Source organism: Erithacus rubecula (genome assembly GCF_903797595.1).
Source record: "Erithacus rubecula genome assembly, chromosome: 2".
NCBI classification, from domain to species: Eukaryota; Metazoa; Chordata; class Aves; order Passeriformes; family Muscicapidae; genus Erithacus; species Erithacus rubecula.
The window spans coordinates 15002096-15025853 of record NC_136685.1 but is presented as its reverse complement, the minus strand read 5'-3'; the positions used below and the strand labels follow the sequence as shown (position 1 = coordinate 15025853).

Here is a 23758-nt window from a genome sequence, read left to right as displayed (position 1 = left end):
TTCACACCAAGCTGGAGCACCTACATCTCCCACAGGCAGTGCATGCAAGCAGGGTTTTGTATCCCACACATCCTTAGGAAGGGAGGTGCAGCTTGCATGTAATTGTGCACATAGATATGTGCATTTTAATCAGCTTGGGATTAGTTACAGAAGAGTGTTTAAAAATGTTTATTATACCACAACACTAAACACATGCAAAATGTTATGTGTTCTAATACTGCTATTAATTCTAAATGTATATGACTGGTGGCTAATTATGTCTCATTAATAAAGTGATACATGTCTTTAATCTTCGCTTGGTTTAAAGTACTGAAATTGTCCCTGGAAAGCATTTGGGAGTGAACAAAACTCACTGAATTAACTGATCAAATTTCAGCTGTATCACTGCAAGTGAAGTAAAATAGTACCAAAAAAAAAATCCTCAGATTTCAATTTCAAAGAGTAAAAAGTAAATTTAAATGCTTCCGTGGATTTGGCAATAATAAATCATGTTCAAATGCTTCATTTTGTGATCCTAAAAACAAACCAAAGAAATACAGCCATCACAACAGGTTGAGAAAACCTATTCAAATATAGATGGTTCAGGTCATGCATAATGCTCTAAAAGTGGGAAGATGTATCAACTGTTCAACAAGGTACTGTCTTTGGTCTGGTTCTGTAATTTCTTTACTAACTTAGGTGGTAGACTGAGATGTATTTTTTCCACCTTATCTTCCCTTGCTTTTTTTGAGGTGGGAGGTGGGATGGATGAGATTGGCATTGTTTTCTTAGTAGAGAACACTAGAATCCAAAATAATCTTGGCAGACTTGAAGGAGGCTCTGAAATCAACAAGATGAAGTCCAAAGCACAGAACATCTAATAAGAAAAGTGGAAGACACAAACCAGTACCATTCCTGTAACATTACTGAAAAAGTGTAGCTGAGTATGAATATGGATCAACAGTATGAAACACTGAGTATCAGCTAAGCATGAATCATTGCTGCAGCAAAAAAAGACAGATATAACACCCTAACACATCACAGTATTACCCAAATTAAATAATTATAACTAATCCACTCAAATTAATCAACTCTGCCTCTAAAAAGCCAGGGGAAAACCTTGAAGGTCTTAGCAGAAGTACTACATCTATTCTAAGAAGACAGGAGGTTTGGAAAGATGTCAGAATTAGCAACAAGAACCACAGAGGTTTTGCAGACATGACCAAAGACAAATGGGATGAGATGGTTTCTTTGGAAAAGAGATAGAATGAGCTGAGGGGGAACATAACAACTTCCCCAGCAAAGAAACATGATGATGATATATATTGTTGATATATGCTACTATGGAAGTATCTACTTGAACTTACATGCTTGTAACAATAATACCTTTAAATTGCTGTATACTATGATCTACATTAAGTATTTACTAAACTACTTAATGATCTATAGCTCCATTAAACATGTTTTTTACAAGTTGGCTTTTACACACAATCAGGGTTTAACTGATGGTTCAGTTTCTAGCAATTAACAGAAAACAACAGAACAAATGCTAATGTCTGGTATTAAATATGACATAAATGGCTAAAGTTTTAGGTACTTCTATACATGGTAAAAAAGTGAGGTATTAAAAATGGATGTATAAAGTAACCCATGAGCTTGTCCTCTACACAAATTGTTGGAGCATTGCAGCTAACCAAATAATTAGTAACAAAATATATATTCTCTACCACCATTTATTGACCTCATATATGGTCAATTAAAACAAGCTTTTACTTGTAACAAAACTTTCATTGAACATCCACGTTTCCACACCCTTTCATTTTGATAGAATCAATTTAGACTATCCCCAAGGATTCTTCTGTTATTGTTTCAAAAAATACTTTTAAAAGGAGATTCTTTAATTTTTCTTTACATCTACTTTTATTATCACTCTGAGTAATTGATATGCATTCTTTTCCTTTCAATTTTTAACATAAATATTATGCTTCTTCACTAATAATTTTTGTTTAGAATCATTCCATTTAGGAGATTTGAAAGTTTGCTGAAACATAAATTTTTCCTATTACGTTTTAATACTGTTAAACTTCTGTTCTCTTACTAAATTCAAAATAGCTAAATTACATATTTGGTTTTTGAAATGCCAAATTTCAATACCCACAAACATGCAACTTTTTGTTGATTGTCCTAGCAACAGGACATTGACTATTGAGCCAACCAGAATAATCACAAAATCCAATTTCTTTTTTAAATTGGGTGAGCAAAATATTTAGGGATGAAATTCTGGAAGAAAGAGAACATACTATGAAGAAATTTGATGGAAGAGACATCCTGTAGCCAGCTATCCTAGAATAAGGGGTAAAGTCCTCTAAGTGATCCCAAGATAGGGGCCTCAGTTAAATTTGCACCTGTGGATAGGAAATCAACTCAACAGTCTGACTGGAAGGGAAACAACATCCATGCACTACTCAAGAACTTTTCTACTTTCTCCTTGCCATAAAGAAGTAGAATGATGTAGTTCAATGTCCAAGTGAGGAAAAAAAGTGCAGCTGAAAGAGATTCATTTGGAATTTTTGCTGACAGCACATTGTAAGGTTTGATGTCTGTCATGCACTCACAATGGAAGGAGCACAGAAAATTCTCTCACAGAACATTTCCTGTACTGCTCTGTGGCTACAAGCAATGCAGAGCTCTCACAGGCTGAGGTGTACACTTTACCTGGCTGAGTGCTAAGAGAAGGAAAAAAGATGTCTCTGCAGATTAACAATTTTAGGTTTGCTATGGCTTGTAAATAAGAACAGTTTCTATCATAACTTGATAGTTTACACTAAGAGAGAAGTCCTAAACTCAGAGGCTTTAATTCAAGTTTTACCAGAAGAATCTCCTGCACAGTTGCTAAAGAAGTGATGTTTTGTGGGAGTTAGTTTCAAATGTTATACCATCTTCAAAGAAATATTTCTCTAAGAAACTTCAGTGGAGAAAAATTTCCTTTAAGAAATAAATACCTTTTGAGCCAAAGAGCTGTTTGGATATTCCAGTTATCAAGAAACATCTTGAAACTTGTGGAAAACTGTAAAGTAAAACAAATTAATTATTTCCATAATTGCAGACTGTCACAATGTGTTTCAAAACTCTTTGTATAAATTATAAATCCTCCCACCCAAATTTGTGATGAGTTGAATTAGTTATTTACTCAACTACTTAAAACCACAAAATATTTTAGAAGTCAACTGACAATTAAAATATGTTCAAAACAGGCTATTTTCCACCCTTTCTAAAAGTGTGAACACACCATTTCTGACTTAGAACATATGCACTATCTAAAGGAACAAATGTGTAGGAAAAGTTACTGAAATTAAGAGCAGCTACCTACACGGGATGAAGGGTTTTTTTGAAAGAGCCAGAAACAAACCTCTATTTGCTGGATTCTGAGATTTGATATTAGATCCCAACGTGTAACTCCATTTTTATCGTAGCCTCTAAAACCAAACCCTGCTGCATTATTAATTGCATCTGCTGCAATGAGACAAGAAGAAACAAATTAATTATAAACTGTCTGGATTACAAATTGTGCACCACACAACATGTATCTTATTCAAAACATTTATCACATTTTAAAGGCTACATTTATTTTTTCTTTTAAATACTGAGGATCACTTGTACAAACAAAAAACAATCCAAGCAACACTGGCTTCCAATTCAAAAACTTGCACAAAAGCATAAGAATGAGAGGTAGCACTAGCTACTTCACAGTAAAGATGTTCCTTGTCTCCCATACCACCTACTTAGTCTTGCTTGAGCAATCAGACAGAAAAACCAGCTCAATGAGATGCATCAAGACTACAAAACAGTGGCTGGTTGTAATGATTTGTGACAGCAGCTCAATGCTCAGATGCAGGTCTCTGGTCTTCATTATGCAGCAACAGTGATGCTTAAAGCATAAAGATTAAATTGTGTGATTCCCTCCGAGCAGGTGCACATTCACGGAGAGCATCACAAACCTAACAGAAGAAAACATTCTTAAATTTTTTTAAGGAATGCAGAACTCATCAAACTTCCACTAATGGCACAAGGCCACTGTTACAACACCTTTGAATGTGAAGTGTTTACAGTGCAGGTCAAAGGTCAGATGTTCTAAGCAAACAGTATTTTCCCCTAGGAGAAAAGCTGCTACTGTCATCTGGACTACACAGGAAAATAAAAAGGATCTCACTGCTTGTCACTTTAAGTCATCACCTTTGCCTCAGCTTTGTTAGCCCAGAGACTAACATTTCCTTAAGTGTATTTTTCAAATTAGGAGGCCTCACAGAAGGAAATGAGGTGCTTTTCAATTTATAGTATTTTTACCTCCTTGTGACTTTGTTTTTCTAAACATCTTTGAAAGTAACAAAATTTGCTGCTTTACATCTGATGTTGCTATGCCAACTTCAAACACTGGGCAATAGTTTCACACTCAATTAGAAACAGCTGGAGACACAAACTCCATAATCTTTCACAAGATAGAATGCAAAGACTGTAACTAGAGCAAGTACTCATTTTATTAACAAGTATTTTAGTATTCATTGTAAGTAATTAATTTCATTAACACTTTCTTTAAGTGTAAAGAATAGTAACGTACAACTCAAAGGTGTAACATCCAGTAAAATTGTTAAACCCCCCACATTCTACTCTACCATTATAAGTTTAGATGAGATAAAGTGGAAGGAAGAAGGCTAAAAAACTACAAGTACACAGTTGGCATAGTTTATTTTCTTTGGTATTTACCTGAGGAATGCTAGCTCTACACTGCTGGCAAATGCATAAGGAGGAATCCAATTCAAGTATTAAAGGGAAAAAAAATTTCCAACTAAAATTATTCACTTTTCAGATGACTACTACTATTCACAGATGATGATATGGGTGTATAAGAGCACAATATTCAAAAGTATTTCTATCCACAACAAGCCCCAGCACTACTATATCCAGACAAGCTGAAAGCATTTCATTCATTGACCAGGAATGAAACCAGCAGCTGTAAATGAGTCATGCTGCTCTGCTACCCTAAAGCTTTCTTTATTGCATTGTTCCCACAGATTTTCTCTCAAAAGAACTGAGACAAATATGTAAAACTGGAGAGCAGGAGGAAGCTGATGAAATCTGTTGTGTGAGCCATTTTCAAGATGTCAGCTTACTTAAATAAAGCATCTTATTGTTGTACACATTGGTAATTTTACAAGTAACATGAAGGGAAATGCAAAATATTCTCAAAACTATATAATCTATTCAAGAGTCTTAAATAAGTTACTAAGCATGGTATCCTACCAGTCATTCAAAACTTCAGTAAACAAAGACTAAAACTGAAGTGTCACTCATCAAATTCTGAAAATGCCATCTATTATTAACAGTATTTATTATTATCTATAGTTATCTATTATAACAGTATAATGCATCTGAATTCCAAAGTATTAATTTTCCTTCATGATTGAATAACATCAAGTAAATTGCTGACAACTAACCCCAAAAAGAGGTTAAAAATTATCTTTGAAGATATGCCAAAAATAAAGGTATCAAAATAAAATTCAAAAAACCATAAACAAAAGAAGGATTGTACAACAAACTAGATTTACTACTATTTTTCCTTTTTAATGTTATTGTTCATTTAAACACAATCAGTCTCCAAAACTCCTTAGGTTTCACTCAGACTTGTAAAGAAGACTATGATTTAATTTACAACACTTCCCCCACACCGCACTTACATTTCTGGTAGCTTTGGTTTCTCAAAAAGAGACACTATTCAAAGTACTTAATATCTTGAAAGACTTAAATGCAATCAGGTTTTCCTAAGGCCTCAAGAGGGCACTGCCACTTCTTAATACAGACTTAAGTGTTCACATCTCAGATGACTCAGTACATGCACTTTCTGTTATTAGTATATTTTTAAACATACACTTACCTAAAGTCCATGCAAAATAATACTTGGGTCTGGCAGCCATAAGAGACACATACAGGTAGAAAAACCTTACAGGCCATGATGCTGTAGCTATGAAGTTATCATCAATGTTGTATTCCACAGGCAAAGTTTGTGTAATAGTCATGTGGAAGAGTAAGGACAGTCCACAGACCAAGAGTTTCTGTGCCACGGCTATCTGAAAATTTAACATGGGAGATTCTGTAAGCTTCATGTTTTTATCTTCTGGAAACAAAGGAAAGTTATAATTTTCCTTCCCTATACAGATATATACATGTGTTAATTTTTCAGTAATAGATATACTAGCAACTTTTAAATAGTTTATTTAAGAAAACCTCTACTTTATAGAGACTTGAGGAATACTGTTATATTGATCAAGTTGTGAGCATCACTTTTGGCCAACACAACAAACCCAGTCTAACTACAGTGAGTCTCTAAAAGCCCTTTTAATAACCAGAGTGCCTTTTGCAACTCTTTTTTTTTTTTCTTATTTTCTTGTTAAATTACTGAAGTAATTAAATTGTTAAGATATCATAACACAAAATATATCATCTAGGACAAAGGAATATTATTACTGCAGAGATTCCAAAACAATATCAAAACTTCAGGTTCTTTTCAGGACCTTTTGGCATAATGAAGGTGTTCAATTTCTCCCAACTCAATACATCAATCATCTCTGTTAGATTATCACAGCATCTAAACTCTAAACCAACTAAACTACCGAAATTATTTATGAATTTCAGCCCAAATTTCAGCCAATCAGTTCTAGATAGACTTGTTTTCCCAATCAGAGTGATCAAGCTACAATGGGACAAATAAAATGCTCACAGAAGTACATTGTTCAGATAGGACCCACTCAAATTTTCTCAAAACTCAGCTTTGCTATAACCACCACAGTAAAGAGTATGTACTTTCAGTAGAACTTCTCTAAGGTTTTATTATAAAACATGCACAGCAATATATGCCTGACACTGACTGTCCTAAGTCACTAGTCTGATCCACATTCCAAGGGTAGATACCATGAAAATCCCCAGTAACATACTAAACCAAGCACCAACAAAAGAAAAGTTTGAGATCTAATTCATTTAAATGTAATTTTCAAGTTTTTATTTTATGTAAACTCCGTAGTTAAACATTAGAGTTTTAGTTTACATTATAGTTACACAGATACTAAACTTGACAAGAAAGTAATCAATCTACTTTTGCTTGAAGCATCAGAACAAAAATATAACCAGAATCTGCCTAAGTTGCTTCCAGTACACCCACCCAAACTTTTAAAGATAACATCCTGCTTCACTGAGAGTTCAGCTCCACATCTAGTTCCAAAATAAAGGGTAATTATTTTCCATGATACTGAATGGAGCAGCACACACTTTGGCAAGACACACAGTGTGTCAAAGATCAAAGATTCACCCAGTTGCACAGATGCAAGAAGTGCCACAACCCCATTTAAAATTTAGACTCAGAAAAGCTGTAAAATGGTGAGGGTATTTTTGAATATTGCATATATTTCACTTGGCTCATCTCAGAAGATATTTCAGAAAGGATCAGGAATCCCAGCTATTTTTTTAAAAACAGCCAGATAATTCAGGAGGCAGCTACCCATTAATGCTTAAAGCTTAATTATTTGTTTCTACTTGCTTTCTAAGAAACTTCATTTCAATACTTTATTCTATTACAAGAGTTCAACATGAAGAGCATTAATTTTCTAAAAGCATTTCTTTGTTATTCCACAACTATTAATAATCTCTTTGCTACAGCAGAGGAAAAGTTCAGTTGGCTTAACACCTTCAGAATTTTAAATAGAAATGAATGTTCATATAATTAGTTCCTGCTAAAATTAATGAATCTTTAATTCTGGTATGCAGTATCTGACAAATGCAAAAGTCTGATATTTGAAAGTATCAGAAGGCATCACCCCAAGTTCTGAAGACATTTGTAAGGATTTAACTTTAAGACCAAAGCCATAATTACAATTCACAGTCAATTCTGCAGGAGAAACAGTATTTATAAAGCTTGCAACAGTAACATGCAAGTTAAAACAGAAGTATGAATATATAAAATAGGTTCTTTCCATCTGAAGATGACCACAAAGTCTCAAAAAATGTTCTGGCCACTCAATATTATCTATGTTCAATAGCCTGCTTTGTGCCACTGCCACTATTTGACAATTTTTCTGTTACAAACAGATGTCATTCACCTGCTTATTCAACCCTAAATATGCTTTGTATTTCTGTGAAGGTTCTTAACTAAATTGTGGAGGTGAAAACACCTGTTTTACAAAAGAGCATCAGAGTTTCAACAAAATTTATTTCAAGAAAAAAAAATGAACTCATACAATACTCTGCCATAAATTAAACTATTTTTTAAAATTACTTTACTTCACTCACTCAATAATTATAACTCCCAGCACATTGATGCCACTTAGAGGGATCAGAATCAGGGGTAATAGAAAATCCTTAGAAAACTGTGGTGGAGCTAAATCTCCCATCACTACAAAGTCAGGGAGCTGCAGTTTCCAGACTGGTTTGAGTTTCTGAAGGCCAAGCCAAGCACAGGCTGCAATGCAAAGCAGAGTCCTGCCCTGCCTCCACTCCTTCACTGCAGGTTTGGCTTGTGCTCCTTAGGCTGAGTCAGATCAGAGAAACAAATCATTTGAAAACCTAAATTTTGCTGGGGGGTGGGTTTCTTTGAAATTTTTTTGGTGGGAAGGTGTGGTGGTATGTTTGGTAGGTTTTGGTGATTGTTTGTTTTTTCCAGACAAGTTAGTTTCAGACTAATTAAATTATCTGAATCAAGCTACAACACTGTGCACTGACACCAACAGAATCATTGTTCAATAACCTATTGAAATGCATTGGGTAAAACATCCATTCACTTCCTATTACTTAATTAACCACTGTTACTCAAACTTTCTTTGCCAAGGCACAAATGAGCAATCACTGAATTGCAGAGTCACATAGGAGGGTTGGTTAGTTTTTACAAGGATGAAATAACCTGAAGTTTAATTTCATGTACTCTTTAAAGTTTTCAAATTAGTTAGCAAAATAACTGCTAAGGAATTAAAAGACAGTAACATGCAGGATAACTTTGACCTCAGAAGAAGCACAAAATACAAAATACTGTACAACAAAAAGGTAAAAAGACCTGTTTAATCCAGTTTTGATGAACTACTGGGCATACCCATATAAAAATATCAAATATGATCAACACTGGGAAGGAGATACTTAAGCTAGAAGGCAGTGCCAGGATAAAACTAAATGTGTTTAAATTAGATGGGAATAGAGTTAGATTAAAAGCTAGATACCTGATTGGAGAAAGGAGCAGCTTTCTAATTGAAATAATAAAGGTAAAACACTCACAGACCTCAGAAATTTTAGAAATAAATTACTGCATAAAAAAGTATAATATATAAAATAGACTAAAAAATAGAGAGGAATCTTCAAAAATTTTATTTGAATGAACTTATTCTTAGGTTGATAAAGAATCAGTACATAATATATAATACTGAACAGTATTGAAGTACATTATTCTGGGGAGGCTGGTTCCTCAGATAAAAATTACAGATAACTAAGCAAGAACATTATAACCTGTAGGAAGATTCTGCATAAGAAAGAAAGCAGATATCTGCTGACAGGAATCTTGTATTTTAAGGGTAGCCATAATAAAAAGAAACTTACAAAGACAGATATTAATTTCTGAGAGTTGACACCACTTTGAGCACCAACAACTGATAGCTTGCAAAAAGGCACAATAGGAGGGATATAAGAAGTAAGTTTTGACATGATGACTTGATTCATTTAACATGCAATGAACACAGCAAAAGTACTAATCCAAATTAACATCATGCAGTCAACACACAGTATAGAGGAAGAGGCTGGCATGAACTACTTTGGTTATGTAATTATATTTAACAAGAAATGAAACTTACTGTAACTCAGCTCAAGGATTCTTTTTTATCTATGACATTAACATTTGCTGATCCCCACTACATTTCAAAATTTTTTAATTGCCTAAAAATTTATTCTTCTTGAAATAATAACAATTTTAAAGTAATAATATAAAATTAATGGTATTTAAACATTCTTCTAGAACAAGACAATGAATATTTTAATTGATACAGCAAATGCAGTAAAATTGTGTCATTCATCTTTCTCCAACAGTACACAATATTCACTGGTGTTATAAAACACAGCCAGATTTCTCAAACACCAGTTGGGAGATGAAGTACCAGGAGCATAAACAACTTCTTTCTTTTTACATCAAAAGCTAATGCAGCATAAATTGCAAAAGTTTCAAGCATCTTAAGAGCAATTAATTTTAAGGAAGACCACTTACCTGAAAGAAGAGCCCATGGTAGATTTATATTTATTTCTATTGACCTTGTCCATAATACTAGCAAGATTATGTGGTAAAAAGCCAGGAATTCCTATTAGGCAATCAGTAGATGTGTGTCCAGAAGTAATACAGGCAGATCTGGTTTACCTCCATTCATTTTCAATAATTTTACTACATAACACTTTTCTGCAGAAACAGGATTTTTTTGCAAAGTCCCCAGTAATATACTACACCAAGCACCAGCAAAAGAGAAGCTTGAGAGCCTTTACTAGGCCAAAAACAACGTTTAGACACAAAAGTGCCTGCAACTTTGCTAATACAACCGATCAAAGCAGAGCATGGGCCATGTGATGCTGGTCTACACAAGACATTTTCCCTCTGTCTTTCCCCTTCCTAACTTGTTCCACAGCCACTTGTGAGAGCTCACATGCTAAGTCAGCTTGTGGAGCATCTTCAAGTGTTATCATCCTCCATCCATGAGTTTAGATTCCAGTCGTGCGAGTTATTGCGATCACACAAGATGGGTAGAATGGAACATGGAAAGAATCCTCACTCACTTCCCAAGGATGGAAGTGGCTGGAGATGCCCCAACTGAATGGGAAGCACTCCCTGCTGGCCCAGCTGTGGGACCGTAACCTCTAGATGGTAGGACAAGACAAGCAGCTACATGTGGGAACACCTTCATTTGCTCCAGGAAGAGTTGGTCTCACCAGATAAGGAGAACATGAGCAACTGGTGCTGGAATTAGTGAAAGCCATCCATGTGAAGTGTTCCAATTGATCCCATGACAATTCTGCCTCTTATGTGAGGTAAGAATTATCTTAGGCACATGTAAATTTAAACACCTAACACATTACTATTTAAGACAATATGAAGAGAGTGAAAAAATAATATTCCGTACTCTGGACATTAACCTAATTGGACTAAATTTTAAAAGGAACAAGTTTTGTGAGCTTTTGATTTAAATACAGGTCATCCAAACTCTCCTGTAAGGCTTGATCAACTAAATTATCTTCTCTATGTATCTGGTCTCTTCTCCAGTAACACACCAAAGAGAAAAACACTTGTGTCCTGGAATATTGTTCATAGAATTGTGGCTAGTACATCTTTTACTACATCGTCAGATCTAAATCTGTCTTTAATACTTCTCTACATGACAGCAAGCATAAAAAATGAAACTATTTCTACGACTTTTTCAATTTGTTACAGAAAGACTAAGTCTTTATGCATAGTATGTGCTTTGAAGTGAACATGCATGAACAGTTTTAATTTACAGATGGCTTTTTACCATATAAGCTTGTTAGGAAGCTCCAAATTAATCTGCTTTCATCCACCAGATCCAGACTGGAAACCATGGAGAAAACCTGCCTTTAAAAAATAAGCATATAACTTTTTGAACTATTCTGTTGATGAATGAACTCCAGATACAGTTCAGCAGTTATGCCTGTAAATGAAGAGAGCAAACCAAGCTTTCCATGCAATGGTTCCATAAGCATCAGCACTGCAAGAGTCATACATCTTACATTTGGGGAAGGATCCGTTTGTTCATATTTTGTATCTTCCTTCCCATTTGCTTCAGAATGTTGCAGTCGGTATGATCTGCCTTCAATGAAAGTAATATAGTCTTTGTAAGAGCATAACGGGCCTGCCAGGATACCCATGAAATTACAGTTGTAACTTAAATACTCCAGTAGACTTGGCATGCGTCTGTAATTCAAAGACAAGCAACTCGTGAGATGGATTGTGCAGTTCTTCAGGATTTCCACAGCAGGAAAAGTCATACTCCATGCTACCCCTCACTAACTGCAGTAAAAACCATATGGACAAGAGCAGTTTGTCTGTCTTCTGTAATCACAGCTTGAAACATTCTACACACAGCATTTCTTTCCAACCCATACTGAGCATTTTCAGACAGACCTCCTGAACTCTACTGAGTCTCTCCTTGCTCAGTAGAAGTGTTTGACTGAAGCTGAGCCCAAGGAAAGAAAGGGAAGGCTGTTGTCCTAAGTGTTTGTTCAACTGTATCAAGCTCTCTATTTTTCCCCTCAACAATTGAATCAATAGACAAAGGTTTAGTTAACTGGCCATAATTTTGATTAAAACAAATGTCTCAACATTCTCTTGCCCAAAGCATCATACTATTTTCAAGTGTCTTGAATAAAGAAATAAGAAAAGGCAAGTTAAATACTGAATTTAACAATGTTCCTTCACCAGCTACTTCATATGTGTGCTGTTTACTAGTCTCCTACCTGATACAGGTATCTGCATAGATACCTGTCTATGCATTCATTTGCACAGACTCCACAGAACTTTAAATATTTTTTTCTAAATCACTATAAAACCTACTCCTAGTGATATTTTTCAGAAGAACAGATGTACAAATTAAACAAAACATATAAAAACATGTATCTGTTTTACATGAGCTTGTAAACTCTGTCTTGAATGTGAGCTGTGAGAAACTGCACAGAGAATTAATAAAGCACACAAAAATATCCCCAAAGCAGAATGTCTGAAAGCCTACCTTACAGCCAAACACCTCTGTGATGGAGTCAAGTCTTCATTTTTCCGAAACATTCCTGGGGAAGGGAACAGGAAAAAGAAAAAAATAAAGAAAAGCTAAATCCCCACACATTTTCCTCAGCAGAACAAGTCTCATGCTGCAATGTAATTTCTTAATGTCTCAAGCAATTTCAGAGCTATTATGTCACATAACATTTTTGCTGGAGTTGGATCAAACAGTTCTTACTGACAAAATTACAAACTCTCATATCTTCAGTTATATCCAGTGCCAAAATGTGAAATCACGTGGATTTCAGGAAAGCATTATGACAACTTGAAAAAAGTTTTAACAAAAACAATTCTCCTACATTGGTCAAGACTTCAGAGTCTGCAGGATTTAAAACTCTTTATTTCCAATTCTGGAAACAGGACAAGACCCAAATATTGCCATTAGTAAATGCAGTTCTGATGCATAAAATGAATACAGGCCAAGAAAGATTTCAGCAATTCAAAACTTACAGCAGTAAGCTTTGCACTGCAAGTAAAGGTTGTGACACAGTGAAGAGGCACAGCAGTAAAGGTGCCACAGCCTTTTTCCTGAGCATAATAAGAAGCTCTAACCCCTGCTAGCAGAAGGGGGCAGTCCAAGTCTAAGTTCAGCAGCAAGACTGAGTTCACTTTCTTGCTATATGTGGCTATTTCTGAAAGGTTGACGACCTATCCCTGAAAAATAGTCTTCAAAAATCTGTACTCCCATGAAAAAGAGAACAGTAAAATAAGACTTTCAACATTTTCATGTATTATGAAATACACTAATTCAAGGGAACAAAAAAAGTAGCATTCCCTCCTTCAGAAAGCCCTGGCTAATACCAGCCAGCACTGCCTGCCAGAATGACCACTTCAGCTCCTCCTGCAGCCTTCTCTAGTGGCTTAGACATTCCACATGCAGCCGTTTCCTGCTGTTCATATTTTCATTTTTTTCTGTGTCATTGAAATACTAAAACCTTTATGCACATAGCTTCCTAAAGGAAATCAAATTGACAGTATCTCACTTCAATTATCTTCCTCCACAGCAGTGTTTAAACCCAACAGCCAATTTCTAATCAAGTCTGACAAAAGAGCAGGGCAATATAAATATGAAATTCTAATGTGCTTTATGAAAACAGGTGTTCCTGTAGAAGATACTCCTCCTCTCATAGAAAGCTTGCTTTCAACCCCACTCCTTAATGCCAGTAAATCCACAGAGGGGAGCCTTTATACTTGATCCAGGCTAAGTTTCAACTGGAGCCAATTTTTTTTAGATATCAAAATCAGTCAGCCTTATAACAAAAAAAAAAAAAAAAAAGATTGAGGGGCTGAGGGGAAGTAAAAGCTAATTTAATTCTATGACTAATGGAAATACTTGTTATCTACAAAGAAGATAATTCTATTGTCTTAGTGTAAGTTCAGTGTGGCCACGGTCTACACACACTTAAGACTTCAAACCACACTTTTAGTCTTCAACAAAGCTGAGAATACACAGGGGTTACCAACATGCCATCTCCTCTCTTTCACTGGAAAATGTCTTCCTTAGTCCTGATCCTTCACAATCTGAAGGCATCCATATTCATACTCACTCAAGGCAAGAAACTGAAGAACAAATTACCACCCCTAACTTCATACAGCACCTTCTCTTCCTCATCATTACATTTTCACATCTTCCCCTTCGTTCTGTAGCAAAGATTTTCATGCTGATAAAAGTACTGAATAAAAAATGTGGAAGAAGTATTTTGAAAGATTCTGTAACCTTTAAGGCCATAATATCACAGTTCTCAGGCAGTGAATCTCTGAATTTAACACAAACAGAAATTTAACACAAAGACATCTATAGATGGATATAGATTCTACCACATGGCTAGAGAAGTGTCCCATACAGAGCCTTCAGTCTCTCACAGCCCACACAATGCAAACTGACTGGAGCAGGAGCCTCCTTTGCCATTATACACCACATAAGTATTTTACCCTTAAGTTAGGAGGAGGAAGTGATCACCCAGTGTGTCCAAATGAACTTGCATAAAACCAGACTGGCCACTAAATAAAGGCTATTAGTCAAATGAAATATTTCAAATTACTGGTGTGGTATGAAAAAGGAGGAAATACTCTCAAACCTGAAATAGAAGAATCTAATCACTGAAAAATGATCCGTGGTTTTGGAGAGGTAGGAATCTATTTAAAACATATACATACATATACATGAAGTCATTTAAGGCCCAAATAACTTCACAAGCAATGCACTTGCTGCCTCAAACATACTGCATCCCAATAAACCTCCAGTAAATTTTCACTTCCCTACCTCACTAAGGTTTCCATCCACCCAGCAGATTTTTTGAGGTCAGGTTAGTGGCTTTCCCTATGTTGTTTTGTTGGGTTTTTTAAAAATGCCTTCTCAGTGCATTGAAGGTCCATTTATCATAGCACAGCATGCAAGAACATCATGATCTCTGTGATACTGTTGAAAGCTTTTAGGAAGCTACCATTAAAATAAACATGGAGAGGTGCTCTTACATTGATACTTATTCAACATGAAATTAATTAATATATTCACATTCACTACTTCCCAGCCCATGGGAACAGAGACCTCATAAACCATAGCTGTTCCCTACCTACTATACACTGGAGATGAAGAGCTCCCACTTCAGCAGCACACTGCTGCTAGGGACCTCATGAGGTTTTGAAACATTCCTTTGGGGATTTTAAGAATTACTTCCTTCTGTCCTGAAGCAGGAGACTACCACAACAACTGCAGCTCTTACTTACTACCAAATGACATAATAGAGATTAGAGAAAATGGGTTTTATCAAACATCTGTTAGAGAGGTGAAACAATTTGGTCACTCAGCAACTGTAACTCCATTTTCTCATCTGTAAAGCAGGAAATACTCCTATATTCCTTCCAAGGTAAAAGAATTTTGTTAATCTTCAGTAAAAAAATTTTCCCAAGTGGTCTAGATCATGAGGAAATTCTATCTTTACATTACTTCTCAAGAGCCCATATCCTAATGGTAACAAACTCAACACCCTTAGGCACACACTGCAATCCTGCCACATAGACTTCATTATGGGATATCATTGCTTCTTCTGAGCTCTCATTACAACAGTGTTTATAAACATATCATGGCATCACCCCAGCTTTGTAGTTAAACTTATCCACTTCTGTATTTGTATGGAAAGCTGGCTAACCAGTATCTAATAATGCTTAGCCATAGGATTATATAATAAACATAGATTCTACTGCAGGCTCTGTTGAAATTACAATAAATTTTGTGGTTCTAAAATGAATCACCAGCTGAGCCCAAATGCATGTTGTTATTAAAACACTTTAAGATCCAAAGACATGCAGATAATAACAGTTTTAGTTGTTATTACCACACTGGTAGCAACGAAGGCAAATAGGTAAGAATGCCCACTGAGTAAAATTGAAAAAAAACCTATCAAAAAAGCAAGAAGATGTACAAGTCTTAATATCTCGAGAGCCATACAAGCAAAACACAGGCACAAAACTATATTTGAAGACTTAGAAGGGGAAAAATACAATATAATTCCTTTAACCACTAAGGACATGTATGATAAAAAAATAATTTGGTAACTGCAACAATAATCACCATGCCATCGCTATTATAAGAGAGAGCACATTAAAAAAAATAAATTCTAAAAAATCAAGAGGTACTTGGAGAGAGAGAGCATTAAAAGGAACTACCAAAAAAACCCCCAAAACAGCACTACACCATGATATAATTAACAGAAATATTAGAAAGCAATGGTTTTTGTTTAACAGCTGCAATTTTTTTGTTCTTATACAAATAAAATTCCTTTTGCTCCCTTAACTCTGTTATTTGCCTGAAGTGTTGCATAAATAAATCTAAATCTTGCCATAAAAATTAATATGGATACCAGCGGTTTCCAAATTACATAAAAAATATTTCTGTCTTCAGAATATACACGTGAGATGCCAGGGATAATCAGCAAAATTACAAACCAAACATTAACACACTGACTACTTGTTTTTGGCACTGTTCATTTGAGTCACAAGGAATTGCAAGGTAAGAACTTTCAAAGACTGAAGTTCAAAATGTTCAAAATACAAGAAAGGTATACTCTAAATCTCTTTGAGTGTAAGTTTCTGATCCATGCAAACTTCTGAAAAGTCTGTATTATACAGCAAACTTAAAGTGCAGAATCACAGTTGGAAGGGACACACAAGGATCATCAAGTCCAAATCAATGCAACTTGCATTTAATTTCCCTGCTTAAAAACATCCCTCACAATAACAACACAAGGGTGCAACAATTACAGGGGTAGCTGTTATTTGTGTATGGGACTCCATACTAGTTTTCAGCTTGGAATCAAGCATATCCATTTAGCTACACAGACACTGGAATATGCAGCATGAGTGAGTGGCCTTTGTGGCTACATTCAGTTCAGTCCAGGACCTTCAAACAAAATCCGCTGAAGACAAAGTGGCTGTCATGAAAAGACTAAGTCCAGAAGACTGGCCTTTACTAAAAATCAACCTAGCTACCACTGGAATCTTGACATTTACCAGGAACTTCCAACACACCAACACCTTCTTCCAGCTGTTTGTTTTCATTATACTCCTTGGATGTATCGGTAAAAAATGAGGGAAGAAAATAAAGTAATTGATGATTAATATAGCCAAGCTGATGTGACTAGAGGCTCAGAGTGCCATTAGTCACTTAGAATGATTTCTAACATCATCTGCTCTCCTGTCATTATATCTCTATGTAATTTCCAGTAGAAGTATGGACCTTTGTATGGTGAACAAAAGTTCACCAACAGCAAGGCTTGTTTTCATTAATTTTTCATGAAGAATCCCTTTTAGGTTGTCTAAGGTTAAAAAATTTTGCTTTAATGCAATCTGAGTCTCCCACGCACATCTTTTCTTATCTCATGACACCAGACTATCAGTTGCTCCTGAATTCACATTGATCACATCAACTTTTGAAAGTCATGATCACACTAACTGTGACCATCCAACTCAAGGCAACTAAACTGCAGACACAACCAGAGAGAATTTTTTCCAATGTACTGTTACCTACTCCTTAAGGGCTGACTAAAAATTTAGAGGTCAATGAGGAACAAAATTTCAAGTGTTATTCAGTGCTATCTATAAAGAAGTCCAGAAGAAAATATAAAAAATCTGAATTAATTTAAGTGGGAAAAAAAATCTAGTCTAGCTGGTGATGAAAGTTAAGAATAGAGCTAAGTGAAACATTTGTTTCAAGATTGCCAGGAACATTCACATGCTTGTTCCATACCACCATTCCACTATTTGTGCATGATGTCAGCAAATTCAGAATAGCTCTTTCCCCTAGCACAATAATAGTAAGAGGAAGCATTCATACTTGATACTAGAACTATTACTTCCTTATAATAACCTGTTTCCACTAACTTGTGTGCTCTGTACTTCAGTTGATTATAGCTTGCAAGATGACAACTTCTGAATATATTTTCTCTGGAAGTGAAACACCAATGTCTTTGACCAACTAGATATGCCTAGTATTACTTATTTTCATTCATACAAAAATACTTTTAAAAAGTTTTTTTCCAGCTTCTCATATTCCTGAATGTTTTTGCCTACAGATTCTCTAGACAGTGCCACTTAACAAAAATGAAAAAAAACCAAAAAAAACCCCAAACATCAACAGCACTAAAGCTAGGATGCATATGAGACAAAAACACATCAAATTTCATGCACAGTGTTAATAAGCAGTATCAGAACAGCAGGTGTCTTAATCCAAGTGTCTGGAGCCACATTCCCAAATCTTCAACTGACATCTGTAGCTCCAAGTGATTCAAGGTAATTGGATAGATTTATTAGATGACATTTTCAAACTTTAAAATGAAAATTACTCCTCTGAATTTCAAGGTATCTAAAAACCTAGCTATCCTACCCATGAAAGCAAGCATTAGGATTCATTGTCACAACTAGGGCCCACTTACCTGACAGACACATCTGACAGGAGAAAATACATAAACATAATTATATAATCTTCCTGTTCACAGCAATCTGTTAGCTGTGAGTGTAATTATAATACTAAACAAAATGAAACATAAAGGTCTTATAAAAATCAGCATATATGGCACAAACTAGGGAAGTGCTCAAGAATCAGCATTTTAAAACAGAAGGTGCTCAACAACTGAAATTACATGTGCTTTTTCTATCCATCCATCAGCAACAGAGGTGCCAGAATCAGGAATTTCTTTACTTAACTCTCATAGTCAATACCCCAGCCCAAAAGAATATCAGAGTTCTTTAGACACTGACTACAGAAGTGTCACTGGTCTTCTGATAAGTTATATCTTCTACACAGTATCAGCATTTTTAGAGCTGCTGTAGAGTCCAAGCAACATTTCTCAGTACTTTCATTAAAAAGCATCAATGAAACAATTGAGACACAATTTATTTTGCCTTGAAAAACAAAACTGGTTGAAAGTAATTCACTGACTCATGATGAACTTTCCCTAAATTTATTTCAGATGCAAAATTAAATACAGTAAAGAAATCTTACCATCATGAATCTCAAACGCCAAACTAGTGATCTTCTGTGTAATTATCATCATTGGACTGCCACAAAAAAAAACCAACAAAACAAAACAAAGAAAGAATAATTTAGATACAAATTCAGGATTTTCTTTCACTTACAAATACCAGGGGAAGTTTATATTATGAGTCCAGGTTAACTACTCTACATCTTCAATGCATGAACAAAGTGATTAGTTTTTAACTCAAACCATTGCAGAATTTTCAATGCAATGAGAAGAATTTAAGCTTTAAATGTAGTATTTCATATCACCTGTCTTTTATTACTGCATTAGGTTTTACAAATACAGATGAAGTGTTTCACATGTATTTTCTACTAAAATAGTTTGGGGTTTTTTAGAGGAAGAAGAATAAAGGACAGAGCAATTACATTCATTGTAAGTTACAGCAGCAGTAAGTGAACAACAAGAAAACTATAGCAAAGTTGAATATTAAAATAAGTTATTTAGCTATGCAGACCACTTCCATGGTTTTTTCCAACACCTGATCCTATCTTTGATTTTTCCATCAAGAATTATTATTATTTGCTTCAAGTAAACATATCTGGAAAAACAAAAACCCAGCATAATTATGGTGGCTCAAACAGAGTTCACTTTGTTCCGAATTTAGTACACTTGAGTGAATCCTAAACTGTCCAAGAAATATTCTGCCCTGGCTAGCTAAGTCAGTTTTGTACTGAGAAATTATACCATTCTCATAGTAGCTAAGAGCTTTTGTCTGATGTCAATCTCAACATTATAAACCCCCTCCCTGGGATAGGGAATGCAATGGGGAATGCATAAAGTAAACTACTAGAACTAAGAAACTTAATTTTGAAATCAGATCTCAAAAAACACATTGGGGTTGAATTTACCTAGAAGTATCTGAGCTGGAGATAGTAAAACCAAACCAAAAACTACCACCACCACCAAAACAACAAAGAAACCCCAATAAACAAAAAACCCTCACAATAAAATAATCATTCTGTACCATGCACAGAATTCTGTACAACTTAATTTTGTCTTAGTTCATGTCTTGAGTGCACTTGGCGTTTTTATAACACATTAAGTTGGCACAGAAACAAATCCAAAAGCCATCAAGTCCTCCTTCAGTAACAGGGCTACACCAGTATTTTGCCGTATAGTTCAGTCCATCAAATTGATTTTTTTTTTTTTTTCAGGTAATGGTTAAAATGGTTTCAAAGTACACAATTATTTCCAGTCTTCAAAATGCAATCAGGGGAAAAATTTTCTACTGTACTACCAATGCCCCACATTCCTGATAACAGGACAAGAGTGACACAGAAGGGTCATAAAAAAGACTAAACAGATAGTCTGGTAAATCCCTCATACCTTTTTCTAGCATTTAATCTGTAAGCCTGCCTGGTGCTGGCAGAAATCCCCAACTGACTCTAAACATAACGGGTTTTCCTTCTGTAAGCAGGCATGTGACAGCATGGCTCCTGCCTGGTGGAAGGATGGAGTCCAGGAGGAACTCAGTCAGCCCTTACATTAATTCCAGCTGATAAATCTGTCATTGTTATCATAGCAGACCCTGGTATTCTAATTTTTTTTTTTCTCCTGAAGCAGCTATTCCAGTATCATCAAATATTTGGCTGAGGAGCAAAAATCTAGAGACTAAAAGAGGAAGAGTCCTTCCTGGCACAGTGAAACAGGATTTTAACAATCCCTTTTAGGTGCTGGCAGAAAGGCAAAGGAGGCAGCTGGGATCTGTTAATACTGCAGCCAGGACCACACAGCTCTGCACAAGCAATTGCATCTCCAGCATGAGGTGTCCCCAGCTTTCTTCACTGTCAGTGCACTGAGATTTTACTTAAAATTTTGAGCAGATTTTCGCAGCTTGGGCACCTCAGACAGGCACTGCATGCTAGGAGAAATATCTAAGTAAACACATTTAAAGTCCTTTTGGGGCTAACCACTATATGAATCCATGCCAACATCTTTAGAAGAACTTGCTCATGATGGGGTTCAATAGCTGGTTAGGAAACTTTAGAGGTTATTTTTTTTTTAGTCTACTCTCTTTTCCTAGAACCAGAGACTGCAATTTTGAAAGTAATCTCTGTCCCATTTCATGGGAGCATATGCAGTGTATGCCAGAGATTTAATGTGATATGCATACATCAAGCTCTCAAATTGGTGCATGAAAGAGTGGTTTAAATCTGTATTGCTAACATACAATCAAAGAGTTAGATCTAGGCTTCAGAACAGTCCTGTCCAGAGCACAGAACTCCTACATCATGGAATAGTTTGGGTTGGAAGGGACCTTGAAGATCATCTACCTCCATCATCCCTGTCCTGGACAGAGATACCTTCAGTTAGACCAGGTTGCTCCATCCAACCTGGCTCTGAACATCTCCAGGGATGGGATGTGGGAATCTTTGGACCTGTTTAGATCTGCAGAAATCTCTGAGCTACCACCAAACCAGAGCCACATCTGAAAAAAGTACAGTCACATTTGAGAGATGGTGTGCTCAAGCTCTACTAATTGTTTTGAGAATGAGAAAAACAAAGTGCAATTACACTGTTTCCACAGTGGGCTCAGAACTTTGATCACTGCCAAGGTTGTACACTTCAGCCCCACAGTGAACTGGAAGGGACAGCATCTGGACTATGGTTTCATTAGTAATGGTGAAATTAAATTCAACATCAGTAAATCTTGTGTCTTTAGGCATATGGCTTTGTTGCAAGCTCTCATTATAGCCAGTGGAGATGTAGTCCACAGAGTCAGGGCCATCTGACAAGTGACCCAGTTCACACTCAGGTAGATACTTAGTGATGGGTCAGTTGAAATGCCCTCCAGGCTCTACTGTCCACATCAATCACATCTCTGCTGACAAATTGGAACTTGGATCTCTGGCTTGAAGGCAGACACTTGGATGTAAAGCAAATGCAGAAAGATGTTTCAGAAGGTAAGATAAAGATGACACAAAAGATGAACTCAACCATAAGAGCTTTTGGCTTCAGCCTACAAGTAAATTTTCTGGACTGCATGCCTGTTACCAATCAAGACTAAGAAGTAACGAGGCAAACAAGTAAATTCTACCATAGGTTATGCTACATTACAAAGACCACTGCCACCCACTGTATCCCTGGAAAGTATTTAATGCATTATTTTAAGCAGACTAGCAAATACTCCTCATCTCTTCCTCACCCCCCAAACATACACTCTCCTTTAAATCAACAAAAACAAAAAGCACAATCACAGTAGCAAAACTTGTTTGTAAGAAATGTTGTGCTTCACTTCTCTGTGTCTGCAGCAGAGAGAAGAATTACCAACATAGTATATTTTTGTGTTGCCCATTTAATTCTGTTTTGCTCCTATACAGTTCAAGTCAAATACAGGTACAAGTTCATTATACAAAATGAGGGCAAACAGTAACTAAACTTTCTGTTTCCAAGGTCTTCGTGACTACCTCAACATCCAGGTGCCTGTCTCCTTAGCTTTCTCCTTCTGGAACATCTAACATAAAACATAAAAAAGAAAGAAGCTAAAAGCTAAATTCCATAAAATGTTCAGATTTTCCTCAAAAAGTGGTATCAGACTGTGCCAGGCAAGCAAGTACACCAGACACAATTCAAGGTTCATTATGCTGTCAAGGATGGTAGCAGACACTTTAATGTAAAAATCAAAGAGAAAAAATTATCATAGCACCAAATCCTTTATGCCATTCAGACAGGAACAAGAGGCAACAGATAACACATTGTTGGCTTTAACAAGAACAACTGTTCATAACAATTCTCAGTTTGTATGATAAAAGCATAGTTATATATTTGCATGTGTGCCAATATGCACATATATGCTCAGCTTTCTCCCAAAGTTTTAAAGGTTGACACAACTGATTGTGGGGGTGAAAGTAACCAATAAAAAAATCCCCTACAACAACAGATACAGTATCACTTAGAAGGAAAGGATTGAAAGATTGTTTTTCTCCTTACCCAGAAAAATCAGCAGAATACTGTCCATAATCAAAGATATAAACCCTAGTAATTTGGCACACAGTGAGGTATCCTAAAGCAAAAACAAAACAATACCTGAAAGGAAAACAGAGAAAAGCATTTCAATTAAAAATTATAAACATTTATCCACTGAATAAAGTACCTTTTCAATAGAGTTTAGTCTCCAATTATTTCTATAAAATATTACATAATAGGAATCTGTAATTACACTTTTATTCTGCCTGAGGTTTTTGTGGTAATGTTTATTCTATGCAAGCACATACTTTATTATTTTAAACAGTGCAGTATAACAATATAAATTCTATTGTCAGTAGGCAAAATATTTATTCACATAAATCAAACCTAGAATTTATAAATGTAAGCACCACTGTGAAAACTGGAAGTCCTATAAAGAGAAAATTAATCTGTTAAGGGTTTTTTTTCGTTAGCATGTTTTTTGTTT

At 35.7% G+C, this 23758-nt stretch overlaps 1 protein-coding gene across 1 annotated transcript in view; it reads right to left on the bottom strand.

The window, feature by feature from the left end:
* Window positions 1-23758, bottom strand: part of MBOAT2 (membrane bound glycerophospholipid O-acyltransferase 2) — a 92382-nt gene that overhangs the window by 11256 nt on the left and 57368 nt on the right. Inside the window, exons 4-10 of the mRNA XM_079328065.1 lie at window positions 23296-23391; window positions 19329-19384; window positions 12783-12837; window positions 11785-11968; window positions 5909-6101; window positions 3389-3492; window positions 2982-3046 (exon numbers count right to left, since the gene is read on the bottom strand). Coding sequence (XP_079184191.1) covers window positions 2982-3046; window positions 3389-3492; window positions 5909-6101; window positions 11785-11968; window positions 12783-12837; window positions 19329-19384; window positions 23296-23391 — 753 coding nt within the window. The remainder of the gene's footprint in view (window positions 1-2981; window positions 3047-3388; window positions 3493-5908; window positions 6102-11784; window positions 11969-12782; window positions 12838-19328; window positions 19385-23295; window positions 23392-23758) is intronic.